This window comes from Nematostella vectensis, chromosome 6 (assembly GCF_932526225.1).
Source record: "Nematostella vectensis chromosome 6, jaNemVect1.1, whole genome shotgun sequence".
Lineage (NCBI taxonomy): Eukaryota > Metazoa > Cnidaria > Anthozoa > Actiniaria > Edwardsiidae > Nematostella > Nematostella vectensis.
In genome coordinates this window covers 9,622,768-9,636,845 of record NC_064039.1, presented here as the reverse complement: position 1 = coordinate 9,636,845, position 14,078 = coordinate 9,622,768, and the positions used below count along the sequence as shown (strand labels likewise).

At 38.7% G+C, this 14,078-nt stretch overlaps 1 protein-coding gene across 2 annotated transcripts; it reads left to right on the top strand.

The window, feature by feature from the left end:
- Window positions 1–941: 941 nt before the first annotated feature.
- LOC5519868 (E3 ubiquitin-protein ligase TRIM33) lies at window positions 942–10,968 on the top strand. 2 transcript variants are annotated; one of them, XM_032364642.2, is made up of 7 exons: window positions 942–3,048; window positions 4,415–4,575; window positions 5,665–5,717; window positions 5,783–5,862; window positions 6,804–6,878; window positions 7,497–7,649; window positions 9,457–10,968. In XM_032364642.2, exons 1-7 carry the CDS (start codon window positions 1,069–1,071, stop codon window positions 9,625–9,627), a joined length of 2,673 nt encoding a protein of 890 aa, XP_032220533.1. In that variant the 5' UTR covers window positions 942–1,068; the 3' UTR covers window positions 9,628–10,968. The 2 variants fall into 2 exon arrangements, with proteins under 2 accessions (XP_032220533.1, XP_032220532.1); XM_032364641.2 differs by having other exon boundaries at window positions 4,412–4,575.
- Window positions 10,969–14,078: the final 3,110 nt, after the last annotated feature.

Sequence of the window (14,078 nt, the reverse complement as noted above, 5' to 3'; positions counted from 1 at the left end):
TTTTTTTTTTTTTGGTTCACAATATCAATTCCACCGCTGTACGAGTGGGGCTTGATTTACTACTTTAATAATGCAGAAAAGGTCTTTCAAAAAAGCTAGTTAAGAGGCCGTTCTTTTCATGAACCGTTTCAAATGCAAATACATGTAAATGAACCAATTTTAATGTTCTATGTTCATTTTTCATTTGATATTTCCTTTTGAACATGAAAAGAACGGCGCTTGTACAGGGACTGAACCATCCATCACTTCAACTCTCCTACGCGGTTCTGGTCCCGGCGTATAGGGGACAAGACTACGGGCCCATTATGGCACCCCCTCCCCCCTTGGGGCGTCCCCGAGTCAACAATCTATGTTATTCATACGGGTAAGCTTATTCACGAACTATGACATGCAACAGGTCTCCAACGTGTGTCAACAAGAAGGATTTAGTATAGTTCTCATAAAATGTGTAGTGCCTTATATTGAAGTTTCTTTGCCGGTCATTGGTTACACCTAGGGCTTTTTCGCCTGGATTGAATAAAATGCGTAATAGAAAAAATGTTAAGTATTTTTCAGGATCGTGTCATGATATTCTACTAACTATGAGTTCATTTTATATAGATTTCTCCCAATAATGTTATGTAGATCTTTCAGGAAATATTCAAGGGATTTTGATCAGCAAAGATTTTTACCGCCTACTAAGTAGAGCCATAACGCGGAATGATGATGACGAGTAAATGATGACGACGGTGATCCCACTTATATAACATGAATAAAACATTGTAGTCGAAGACGCATATTTGTTAGTGTACCAGGCAATACGATGTAATTCAAATTAAGACTACTATTTGCGGGAAATAAAATAAAAGTGCCATAGTTATTATTCTTCGATTTTGAATTATGTTAGGTCATATCATACATATTTATGAGTTACAGTGAAATGCTAATCTTATGACGTCACGTCAGTGTCAACTCAATGGAAGAATCCTTGTGAACATGAGGACGCCATATTGAAAGGGGTGAATTGCTCAGTTACACCAAATTTAACAGGCTTTATTCACTTCCAGGACGCCCCACTCTGGTCTATAAATGGCGGAGGGAAGCCAAAATTCTCCAACCGAAGACGTAGATGAGGATTCTGTGTTTATGATTTGTGGAATTTGCCGTAAATCGTCGGCGACTTCCAATCCAAAACTTCTGCCATGTCTTCATAGCTTCTGTTTCGGCTGCCTCGAGGAGAAATTCGATCAACAACAACAACAAGAACAGAAGCAAAATTCCACTACCTCGTCTTCATCAGCTTCTTCCTCGCCTCTCCAGCGGCTAAAATGTCCAACTTGCGGGCAGGAATTCTTAGTTCCTCCGAAAGGAATTGCCGGGTTTTTAGACAACCAGTTTATGTTGGAGTCACTAGGAAGACAGACACGCAAAAAAGAGAGTACGGATCGTGAATGTACATCATGTGAAGATAAAAGTCCTGCCACATCGTACTGTTTGGACTGCTCTGACTGGCTCTGCGACGCCTGTGTACAAGCTCACCAAAGAGTTCGAGTGACAAAAGACCACACGGTACAGACGATGGAAGAATACCTCTCTAGCTCGGCCTCGAATGGCGACGATCAAAGACCGATCTTCTGTAGCGTACACCCGCACGAACCTCTAAAACTCTTCTGTGGCAACTGTGAGAAATTAACTTGCCGAGATTGCCAGTTACTAGAGCATAAAGACCACAAATATCAGTTTATAAGAGAATCGGCAGTTTCGTACAGAGAGTATTTGCGGTCTCAGTTGAATCGGTTATATGAACAGGCTCAGCCTCTGACAGAATCAATAAAGGATGTAGAGAAAGCGGCCCGTGGACTGCAAGAACGCGAAGATGTTATAACTTCAGAGATCCACAAAGCCACAGAGACTCTCATAAAAGCCGTGAAGCAACGGGAGAGTGTGTTATTGACTGAGCTAAAAGCGTTGGTGCACTATAAGCACAAACTCTTAGCGAAACAGAACAAAGATTTAAGGCTGATGCAGAAGATCTTACAACACAACTACGGCTTTACGAGACACGTGCTGAAGTCCAGTACAGACATGGCCCTCCTCTACAGCAAGAAACAGCTGAGTTCGAGAATCCAAAACCTGCTGAGTCTCAAGTATAAAGTCAACCCTGTGGCACACAGTGATTTGAAGTTCTCAATGGATGCAGAAAAAATGAGCAGTTACATTGGCAAGCTTGGCTCAGTGATCACACCAGCTGACAAGGCAGTACCGACCAGCTCAGGATCAATCCGGGTAGATTCCAACATGGCCAGGTCCATGCCAGGTAATATTGCGAATGTTGGATCTGTACAACAGCATAGGCCTTCTAACCCACCTCGTACAAGCCACCTTGATGCCCTGTCAGAAGCCAGTAAACGCCTTGTGGCTGGTGTTAGTGGTTTGGCCAATAACCTGGCGAATAAGTTACCAAATGGCCAGTACAGTCAACTAGGCAGTATAACTGTGAGTAATCCTAGGGGTAGTGTTACCACTACACTGAACTATCCTTCAGGTTCTGCCTTCTCATTGACCGGCAACATTGGTAATATACCTGCCGCAAAGAGCCCTGGACAGCTGGCCGCCGAGAGGTTGGCTGCTGAGAGGCTGTCAGATGGCAGTGAAGGGGCTTTTGCAGTGTCAAACAATGCACCAATGATGAAATACACCACAGATCCCAGGCCAGAGTCGGGTACTTCCACTAACACTGATGGGGGTACCCAGACCCTGCGACACTTCCTTGGTCCCTCACCACCCTTACCTAGACCAAGTAGTGCTGGTACAATAGGATCTTCCAGGGCATCTCTTCCTTCAAGCCCAAGCATGGGAAAGCCATCAGGTCAAAATGGTACCATCACAGGCCAGGGAATGGTAAGAAATGGAAGTCCAGTGCAAAATTCATATCTAAGACGACCATCGCCATTGAAGAGAAGTCTTAGTTCCCATGAAGGTACCACAAACCCTCTTGGTGTAAGAGTCAAGAAAGAAAAGACAGACAGTACAGGAGAGATGTCATCTTGCACTGAATCCAATAAAATGGTATGTTAGAATGACTATTGTGTGTATCTTAGACATGAGAAAAAGAAAACACAATATTCTTGTGTTGTGTTTCTATTGAACTACAGTGATTTTACATAGCAAAGAATTATTGTATAGTATTATAAAACCTTTTACGATTTTAGATGCTCTTCAACTTATCATTCAAATTGTTTACACTATAAGGAAGGAAAAAACTGAGTAAACACGAGTTAATTTATAGCTATTATTTTTCCATTTTGATTGATTAGGCTTTCTTTTTTGCATTGTGTTAGCTATGGGGTTCTTTCTACTGTATTAGTTGAACAATAAATGATAATTATAAGAACAAGTTTTATTTGTAGTTCTTTGTGTTTATATAAATTAGAATTCTTTCATACTGTGACATTTAAGACTACAAGTTTCATTTATCATGTAAGAGAAATTCAACAAGCTTTATCCTATTCAGTTCTTGTTTTCTTTTGTCTTTAAGTAGTGGCAGGTGCTTGCAAATATTCATGTTACAACATGACCTTTTGAGAAATGATAAAACAACGACACTCAAACTATATCTTGAACATGGTTCAATGTTTGTCTTATTACAGAAGCAATTAAAGGGTACCCCCTATGATTGTCCTGCTAGAGGTCTAGCTATTCTATTTTAGATTATTTCAGCTATTCCACTATTTTGTAGATATGATTGGTTTGTAATCTGAACGCCTGGAGGCATAGGGAAGTGTTAAGTTTTAAATCCCTGCCTGACACTTGTCTTATACATTTCATTACATTCCAGCCTTGGCAAGGACATTGTAGATAAGCCCATTTAACACTTGCTTTTTTTCTTTGTTATTTTTAAGGAACAATTGTATTATTTGTTACATATGTATCCAATGAATGACATAAAAAAAAATGGATATGAAATAAAATAGAGGAAATTATCAATGCCAGGTTTTTTATTTGATAAAAAAAATATTTTGACTTAGGCTAAACTCAATCAGAGATACAAACAGCTTTTATAACAACAGTCTTTTTTTTATTTCTTACTGTATAACCTTAGAGAGATTTTTGTAGCAATTTGTTTTAATAAATTCAATGCCCCAAGCTTTTCATACTCAGTAAATTAACTGTATTTATTTGCATGCAGCGTCATGATTGTTCTGTCAATTTAAACTTTGATTTCATATTGAAAGCAGTCATAACATTGTAAAGTCTAATTATTCAAGAGACTGATTATACTTCAGATTGAAAATATAAAGGATACATTTTCATTCATAGAAAACTTAAACAATACTAATTTTCAAACTTATGAGCAAACAGTTTTACAAAAGCGATAAGAAAAATTTGTAATGAAGAACCAGTAGCTTGTATTGATTCGTATCACTATCAGCAGGAGGACGCTGGAAGTGGGGAAAGTGGTATTGATGAAGCAATGAGCTCTAACGATGACTGGTGTGCAGTCTGCCGCAATGGCGGCGAATTACTCTGCTGTGACACGTGCCCACGTGTCTTCCATCTGCAATGTCACATCCCCTCAGTTAACAACACGCCAAGGTAAATATCTAATATTACCCTATCTAGGTGTTAGAGAAAGAAGATACCCCCTTCTTATATAACTATTTCAAATAAGGTTGCACTCAAGAGTCTCTGTGACTAACCTATAATGTGTCATGGGTTATATATAAAAAAATGAACCTTGGTCTTTGAAAGTTATGGGAATATTTAAAGAAACATGTTTATTTATTTTGAATACCCATGAAGTAACGGGGGCTATAACGCAAGGATTCCCAAGTGCAACTTTACTTGCAATATGTGTATACAATCCATGCTAACTTTTGCCATCTAGTAGTGAGGTTGCTGCAGTATGATTTAGTCCAAATCAAGATTTGTTAGATCACTACTAACAAGCACAATGCAAAAGCATCCAAAACAATTTATGTTGGAGATTTGACAAATGATTGGCCAAAAATATTAATATAAATAAAGGTCTTTGGTGTGATTTTGAAGATTTCCTTAAAAAAAAAACCCTACCCAATAATTATCATGGTGAGCAGAGAAGATAAAGGTCAAAGTTTCCTAAATATAAAGAAATGTCTATAGAATTGTATTAAATTGAATTGCAAATAAAATAAGTTTTGGAAACTTTGAAAGACCTCTCAAGTTAGAATTTTCTGAAAAAGTGAGATTTCTGTGAAGCGGCCATAGCACTGAGTGCTGTACGGGTGAGAGGGCAGGTAGAGAGGTTCCCCCTGGAAAAAAAAATATTTAAATTTTCCCATGAAATGGTTTAATTTTAGACTACCTAAACTGAAGACCAATCAAAAAGTAAAAGCAATTTTACCTGAAATTTTCAAGCTTTAGCCTTTATTTTACATATAACAGCATATAGAAGACTAGCCTGCGAAATGTGTATCTCAACGCGAGATTGTGACATGATATTCAAACCTGTGAGTCATAAATGAAGAAGAAGCCATGAATGAAAAGGTTAATCACTTTTAGAAGCAAGATCTTTTCTACCACTTAGTGCTCAAATTGCTTGCCTAAACAATCTGTCTTAGTGTCTCTAACTCTTTCTCTTTATGTTCAGTGACAAATGGTAATAAATCTGTCTTAGTATCTTTAACTTGTTTTCTCTTTGTTCAGCGACAAATGGAGCTGTGGTCTGTGCAACAAACTGGATGTCAAGTTGTTACAAGGTGAGAAACAATAAAATCAAAATGTAGTGGAGCTACAGCGAGTTATACTTTCCTTTGGATTCTAGATGAGGCAGCGTTGTCTATGGCACAGGGAGGAAACAAAAGGCGATCTTCCTTATCAGGGCTGCTTGAATGGGAGAGAAAGGTATTGATTAATTGTTGTTTTTTTTTTTCATTGGCTGATAAGAAAAATTCCCTAAATCGTGACTCTAAGCATGCCTTATAGACAATAGCTTAACATGAGAGAAATTTTAACAGGTCCCTAGCAGATTCATATCTATACTCCTAATAAGCTCCATTGTGGACTCCTAAAAATGAAATGAAACTGTACCAGAACTTCATCCATCCCCCACCCTGGATCCACCCTTCCAGCTACTTGGCTAGCCACATCAGTGGAGGATATTGTAAAAGATTAAACTTGAGAATAAGTATGATAAGAATCAGGAAGTGAAGTTCAAATGAATTCTATCTCTTGCTTCAATACGGAGTGCTCTTTTATAAAATAATGCATAGCTGTCAACTCACCCACATTAGACAGGTGTCACATGATTTTGGACCTCATCACAAGCCTAATTTTTGTGAGAATGTTCATAAATTCTCTGTATCAAGGGAGTGTTCATTAAATACACGAGGGGGGGTAGGGAAGATTTTTTCTTAAGACACCTCAAAATTTTCGGAGCCCCACCCTATGACCTCAAAAAGAAAAAAATGCTTTAAATTTGGAAAATGAATACTGCGAAAATGCCCTCCTTGTCCACGTTGATGATCCAGTCAAGTCCAACACAGGGACAGATTAGCTTTTTACCTTCATAGTGATTTTGGAATGAACAGACATGAAAAGTATGGCTCCTAAAAAATTCGGAGCCCCCCCTTTAGAGGACCGGGGTTTTTTTCGGACCACCCCCTTTTGGTGGATAAAAATTTTAAACATCTTCCCTCCCCCCTTGGTGTACTAAATGAGCATTCCCTAACCTGCATTGACTTTATTCATATTTACTGTATTTTTTACTGTATTTCATCCGATTTCGCAAGATTTCTTTTTAAGTTGGGTTGAGAACACAAACACAAACATTTATTTCTTTGCAGATTTGTGAGAAGATTCTACTTGAGCTTTTCTGCCACAGCGACAGCATACCTTTCCAGCAAAAAGTGTCCAAATCTGTAAGTCCAATCTACTATTTAACCATGGGAAGTTCAAAGAGAAAGTGAACTGTCACTAATGGAAATTTTCATCAATCATGTCTCATACCAACATCACAACATTGGCCGTAACTAGGCAGGTTTTCGAACAATGGAATCGCGCGTTGTTTCCCTTCCTATTTTATATAGAACCTAAATACGAAGTTAGGTTCGGAGAGCGTTCAGGCTAGTCACGAACACCCAAGAGGCTATGGTTACTCAGTAGTAGCGTTCAAATGTTTAGAGAGTTGAAAACAACAATCGCGTGGGTTTTTAGACAAGAGAAATAGAAATATAATGAGAAAGGATTTCGCTGAATCGCTAGGCAGGAGACATTTCGCACAAAGGTTAGAGATATTTTACTCGCTGAATACAATATTCAACACAAATTGGGAATGCATTTTTGTTTATTTTATTAAGAAATCGCTGACAAAGTATCCTAATTCCCATGATTTAACCTTGAGTGAAAAGGGTTTGAATAGATTAAGGAGTGTGAAAACCTAACAAAGGAGCTTATTATATGTTTTGAATTTCATATTTTTATAATTCATTGCAGTATTATAGTTTATAGTTTAGTTAATCCTTTTTTTCATTTTCTAGGTCCCTAACTATTATAAAGTGATTACACATCCTATGGATTTGTCTACTATTCGTGCAAAGATCCAACCTCAGCACTTTCAGCACTACAGCAGCATTACTGAATTCCTTTCTGATTGTCAGCTCATATTCAGTAACTGTGCAACATTTAATGATGTGAGTTCTCTCAATAAATGAATTAGAAACATTTACAGTAGCAATAAGCTGCACATGACATTTCCAACAGGGGCAGACCAAGCTTTTTATTGGAAGACATGTTTTATTTTACTTTTTGTCAATGGAATCGAGATATCTTTTTCTTTGTGGCTCTTTTTGATTCAAATTACTATATTTTAAGGCAGTTTATTTGATAAAATATAAGTAATTAGGGTTTTGAGGTGGGAATTCATCCCCAAGGTGGAAATACTGTATTTTGTATGGCCCAGGATTCTAACTCCTTCATTCTCTGCTCATTTTATAAAAAAAATAAAAACAGTGATAGAGATGGATATGGGCTAAGGGTAATCCAAAGACAAATTGTGAATAGCATTTTTTGCAGATAGGGTAACACTTGCCCCTGAGATACAAGACAGACAAGATGGTTGGACAGACACACATATCTTTTTGGTCATTGAATCATGGAAACTCTTAACCCATTGACTCCTGGCTATTTTTGAGCTAAATTTACAAAAAAAAAAAAAACAGACTGAAAACAGATACCTCCCCCCCTATTCTGAGTTTTATACAGTCCGTCAAAGTCAAACACAGCTGCACCTAGTCAGCGGTATCCAAGCTTTCCAACAGTGCTTTGCTGTCCCCACTTTTAATCCCTCGTCGTTGTGCTGAAGCCAGCACAAGTTGATGGTTGCTTGTATTTTTCATCAAAATACCAATAGGTATCTATTTGTGTCTTGAGCTGTGTTTGCTGATCTCTCTCCCTTGTGTGGTATTTTGAGCGTTTTATTGAGAGGGGTGATTCTGCTTTTCTCTCCTTGTTTGATTTGAGATTTGTCAAAGAACCTGTGCTATTATTTGGCTTAAGAGTAGATGCCAACACCTTGGTTGGATGCATATCTGCAAGACCATTTATCCCTTAGACTGATGCCTGAGTATCTTCATCTTGTTGTGTTTATTTTGCATTTATGAATTTTTTGCGTTGTTGATTTTTTTGGTTGATTTGTTTGGCTTCGGGGTGAAAAGACTTATAAAAAAAACATCTGACTTTGGGGAGAGGAGTGTTGACTGGCCCTCCCCTCGTGAATTTTCCCCTGGATCTCCCAGAATGCTTTGCAATATGTAAAGACATCTTTCGTGGTTGTACAATCCTTCAAGGAGTGGACATTGTGTTTTGAGGCCATGGAAATGTACCTGGAGGATCAGAATAAAGGTATCTATTTGTGTCTTGAGCTGTGTTTGCTGATCTCTCTCCCTTGTGTGGTATTTTGAGCGTTTTATTGAGAGGGGTGATTCTGCTTTTCTCTCCTTGTTTGATTTGAGATTTGTCAAAGAACCTGTGCTATTATTTGGCTTAAGAGTAGATACCAACACCTTGGTTGGATGCATATCTGCAAGACCATTTATCCCTTAGACTGATGCCTGAGTATCTTCATCTTGTTGTGTTTATTTTGCATTTATGAATTTTTTGGGTTGTGGGTACTTTCCAAAGCCGGTACAGGCCGGTTGAGGGGTCGATGTGTTAATATGTAACCTAACTCAGCTCAACAAGTTATCTTAGGCTAGCCACATTTAAATATTTTCTGCAGGACTATGGTCAATCCCTAATCCACAATGCATTCAATAACATAGACTTGCCCTGCTCATGGTTCATCGCACAGGAATGCCACCACAATTAGTTTGATCATCAAACATATTTTATTTCCAATTATTTTAATTGGGGATGTATTCTGCATAGGCTTTGTATATTGCACATTTTTGTCCAATAAAGCTATTAAAAAACTTTCTTATACTTTTGTTCCCCATTTAGGAGAGCTCAGAGGTCGGAAGGATGGGCAACAATCTCGAGCTGTACTATATGAGCTTACTGCAGAAATTCCTCCCTGAAAACATTGAAATTCCAGAGCCTCAACCCATCGTTAAGCCTGCATTATTGGAGAAAAGAAGAGAAGATGCCAAGGCATTCATTCATGGCTATTAGATAGAAAATGTTTATCCTAAGTTTAGGATGTGATCTTTACCGCCATTAATTACTGACTTAAAGTCAAGTTTACAAGATTGCGTTGTCAAAATATTATCAGTCAGACCAAGTTTATTGCTCCAGCACTAAGTAATTAGGGAAGCATATAAATGGTCTTTCTTTCACTGAATGTCATCTTCCTATTGCCATTACCAGGTTGTGAAGTGTTATGTAACATCTTTGACACCACTGATGTCACACATCACTTCACAACTGTCCATTTTTGTACATAATTGACACAGGTCACCTATTTTATAGATAATGATTAGTTTCTTGTCAATCAATTCTGCAATTTTATGTACATCTTTTTCTTACGAAAGATCTCTTGTTGTGAATTATTATATGATTGTTTATCTGAAGTATGGATTTGGACGTTAAATTGGGGTCTGCATATGCATTGATTTCTATTGTTATTCTGCTCTTCTTTTAGTTTATGAACATTATTCTCAAGCTCTGTAATGTACTTTAATGATTTTGTATATGTCCACTAAAACGATAGTTTGGCATTGTTATCCTGTATATCTGAATTAGGACAATGATGTGTTACTTTTCACTAAAATCCTGAAACAAAAATGATTGGATTAACAGATTTTTCCAATCTATTTTATGTCAACGATTTTCCCAAATTTCATTTGACTTAAGTTTTAAAAAGTACACACTTCTTCCAATACATACCATAGTGTTGTAGCCTGTATAGCACTTCTGTCGAATTGCTGTCCAATTTGACTGACTACCTACCTGGTTTCATGAGATATCATACAGTGCACTTATTAGTTCACTATTGACTGCATACTTTTTCCATGTTATGTTTCCAATGTTTGTTATCAGAGCAGCGGGCGGTGGGGCATCAGGGGCACATGGTCCCCCCCAATATTTCAAAAAATTATAAGGTAATGACCAGTAGTGGTATGGCTGTGCCCCCAATATTTTCTTAATGTTTCTGTATTGTGCCGCCCCTCCAACATTTTAAGACCTGCTATGGCACTGGTTATAGCATTTTCCAAAGACACCATGGTGACACAAAACACAGATATTGTACATCAAATGTTGTGTTGTGATTAATCTAAGCAGGATAAGGATAAATCTAGTCTATTCTATAAATATTTTGAGATGTTATATATCTTTTTCTACAGAAACAATTCTTTGAGGAACAATGACATTTGTGGGTATTTATTTGTGAGTAGTGGCTCTACACCCTTGGTCAAGAGTTGACTGCATGTATTTAGTATTATGTATATCAAACTGCTTTGGCCACGGTAGGAGCTTTTGGGGCAGAGGAAATAAAGATCTATGTTCCAGAAACAAGGAAGTCTTTCTCAAGCCCTTTTCAATGATGTACTCATTCCTGGTAAATGAGTAACTCAACCCCAGTGTTCTGCTTTACTCCTTCCCCAATATAATACCCTTCTATTTTTGTAGTGGGGAAGGGGAAAGTGCACGGTTGGTGGTCGAGTTACTCATTTACCAGACAGCAGTGCTTACCGTTGAAAGGTTGTAAGGGAGCGGTCATTAATTACTGGGGGGGGGGGGGGTACTTTTGCAAACCCCTGGGCTAAAAAATTTTGCCCCCCCCTCAAATCTAAGTCCAAAAATCATACCCCCCCCGTAAGACCAGAGGCCCAAAAATTTGCAGCCCCCCCCAACCACCACCACCACTTTTTATATTGAATAATTATGCCTTTAAGACCACAGAGACTTGATATACTGAGTGTAATTGAATATAACCTTTATTAAAATATAGATCAGCTAGCATGGCAATTTTGTCCTATTTAATTTAAGTATGAATCTTCACTTTCGCTAATCTACAGTAAAGCCCCGTGCAAACCCAGCATTGCTGGCGGATTCTAGCTTGACCGACCACAAGATAAAGGAAATGTCAAAGTCCATTTCCCATTTTGACATTTCCTTTGTCCTATAGTCAGTCAAGAGAAAATTTGCCAGCAATGCTGGCACAGTTTGCACGGGGCTTGAGAGCGCATACCCTGGTTCCATAGTCTACTTTCCTTCTCTCTGTTTGATGAGGGTAGAGAGCGCACAAAGATAAACAACAAAATGCACTCCATATTGCCAGCCTGTTTCAGCCAAATCAGATTAGAGCAGGGTTTTTACTGTTAGAGGAGAAACATTAAAAGCATTGATGTAGTAATACACAACTGAACATCATATACAAGAGTTAAAAATAAACCTGTCTGATTTCCTAGGGCTACACGATCAAGAGGTTTTACAACATTTTAAAGTATTTGTTTTGTAAAACTGATCAGAACGGGCAGCTTTGTTTGTCAGCCTTGAGAGGAATTCTAAAAATTTATTTATATAAAGTCAATATTGGTACATGAACAATAATGGCCTACATATGCAATAATAGAAAACATTGTGAACTGAATAAAATTTACATTTGGACAATGACTCTCTTGCTCAGTATTACATTAAAACCAGACTTAAACTTGGCGTCAAAAAAAATATGTGACCCCCCTAAATCGGTGCTCCAAAAAACGTAGCCCCTCCTACATAACTACTCCCCTCCCCCCCTAGGAATCACCGCTCCCTAAACGCGAAGAGAGAACAAAGGCGAATACAACTAATTTAGGTGGCGTGGTTTATTCAACACTAACAAGACATTGTACTTTTATTTGGAGTACAATCCCCGCGATTCATATCACTAGAGAGCCTTGTGTCTTTTGCGCTCATGTGAAATCCCGTCATGCTTTATGGTTTACTAGTTCGCGCGCCGTCGCGCTTCCTTCGATGTCTGGACGACTTTCTCAAGCAGAAACAAGACGAGGTATGGAAAAAAGGTAAGTGAGGTACTTTCGCTCGTCTCTAGTTGCCAGAACTTTTCATAAGACCTTTACCCTTGTCTGCGAGAAAGGAATTTCAAGATCTTCCGTTACCTCTTGACCTAAATACTAAATTTGAACTTGTGTGAGGCCGCGCGTCAAATTACAAGAGAGAAAACACGCGGGACTCACGACATCTTGAGAAATCTCGCCCACGTTACAATAAAGGGTCTGTGGATGAGACTTCTCAAGCATTCTCAATACAATTCTCAAGATATACAAGTCATCGCTATTGTCAAGTCAGCCAATCGCTTGATCCGAGCAATGTTACATTAGGCAAAGACCGCCCTCAATTCATGCAAATGCATGTTCGATGAAATAAGTATTCAAAATGGCTAAATCTACCTTCGCTCATTACAACCGTTAATCAAGTGGAAACTGAAAAGAAACACAAGCCCAAGACTTGGAATTGGTAGTTGCATGTACCGTGGGCACCTATCTATGAAACTATGAAAATGATATACTCCGTCGAGTCGTTTGTCGTCGTTCGATTGTTGTTGAGTGCCTTCTTGATTGCGATGTTCCTCGCTACATCGGTTGAGGCGCATGGCAGTTGCTACCGAAATAATGATTGTCCAGGCAGAGAGATTTGCTGCCAAAGGGAATGCAAGCCTCGATTCGCTTGCAGCTCATGCCATCGAGACTCGGATTGTTCGGGCTATCGAAAATGCTGCCGCGGAAAATGCGTATATCGCCCTACTTATTGTGATGGATGGAAATCTTGCATGCGACATAGTGAATGCCCTGGTCGACAAATATGTTGTCTAGGTGTGTGTATGTGGCAACATTCATGCCGGGATTTCTGCTTGGATAATACAAACTGCAAGATAAATCGTTACTGCAAAACGAAGCCCAAAATAAAACACAACGCGTGTTTACGTATTCCTTGTAACGACACTATGGACTGTATATCAATGGCAAGAGGCAGAGAACATTTTCGTAGTTACGCATTCTCTTGTAGAAACAAAACATGTCATGCTTCATTCAAGCGTCACCATCCTAAACACGACAATGCCATCTTGGAAGTTGCTAAAATGATAATATTCGCGATAATAACTGGTTTTGGAGCTTATTGTTTGGTATGCTTTGTGAGAAAATGCTGCGCAAGGTTTTGGAGAGATCCAAGACATTTTTGTGGCGAATTTTGGAAGAGTATCTGGAATGCATTCAAAAAGTTTGTGTTCTGTTTATGCTCGGTCTTTTGCTGTCTCCCAAGAATTATCTGGAAATGTGTATTTAATAGAGGGCCTTCTAATGAGGTAACATCCCCTGAACTCCGGACACAGCAAGGGTACCACCAAGAAAACCCCATTGACACAGAACAAGATAGTATAACTGTAATGTTTTGCCAGCCTTCATTGTATGAAGAACGCTTTCCTGTATCTTTTGATGCAGACCTTCGGACTGGAGTACCACAAGTTGGTGGTCACCATGTCAACCATGTTGTACCTGGGTATAGAGACTCAGACCCACCACCCCCTAGTTATGAAGACATAATTACACAGGGACCTCCCCCTCTATATGAAGATGTAGTTGCATAATCTTTTTTCTCTCTTCTATTTTCTTGTGAAAAGG

Excerpts from the sequence above, each read along its gene's own strand:
- LOC5519868 (XM_032364641.2), top strand. The coding sequence starts at position 1,069 with ATGGCGGAGGGAAGCCAAAATTCTCCAACCGAAGACGTAGATGAGGAT. Across the intron at positions 3,049-4,411 it reads GCACTGAATCCAATAAAATG|CAGGAGGACGCTGGAAGTGG; the intron begins GTATGTTAGAAT and ends TATCACTATCAG. Across the intron at positions 5,863-6,803 it reads TGCTTGAATGGGAGAGAAAG|ATTTGTGAGAAGATTCTACT; the intron begins GTATTGATTAAT and ends ATTTCTTTGCAG.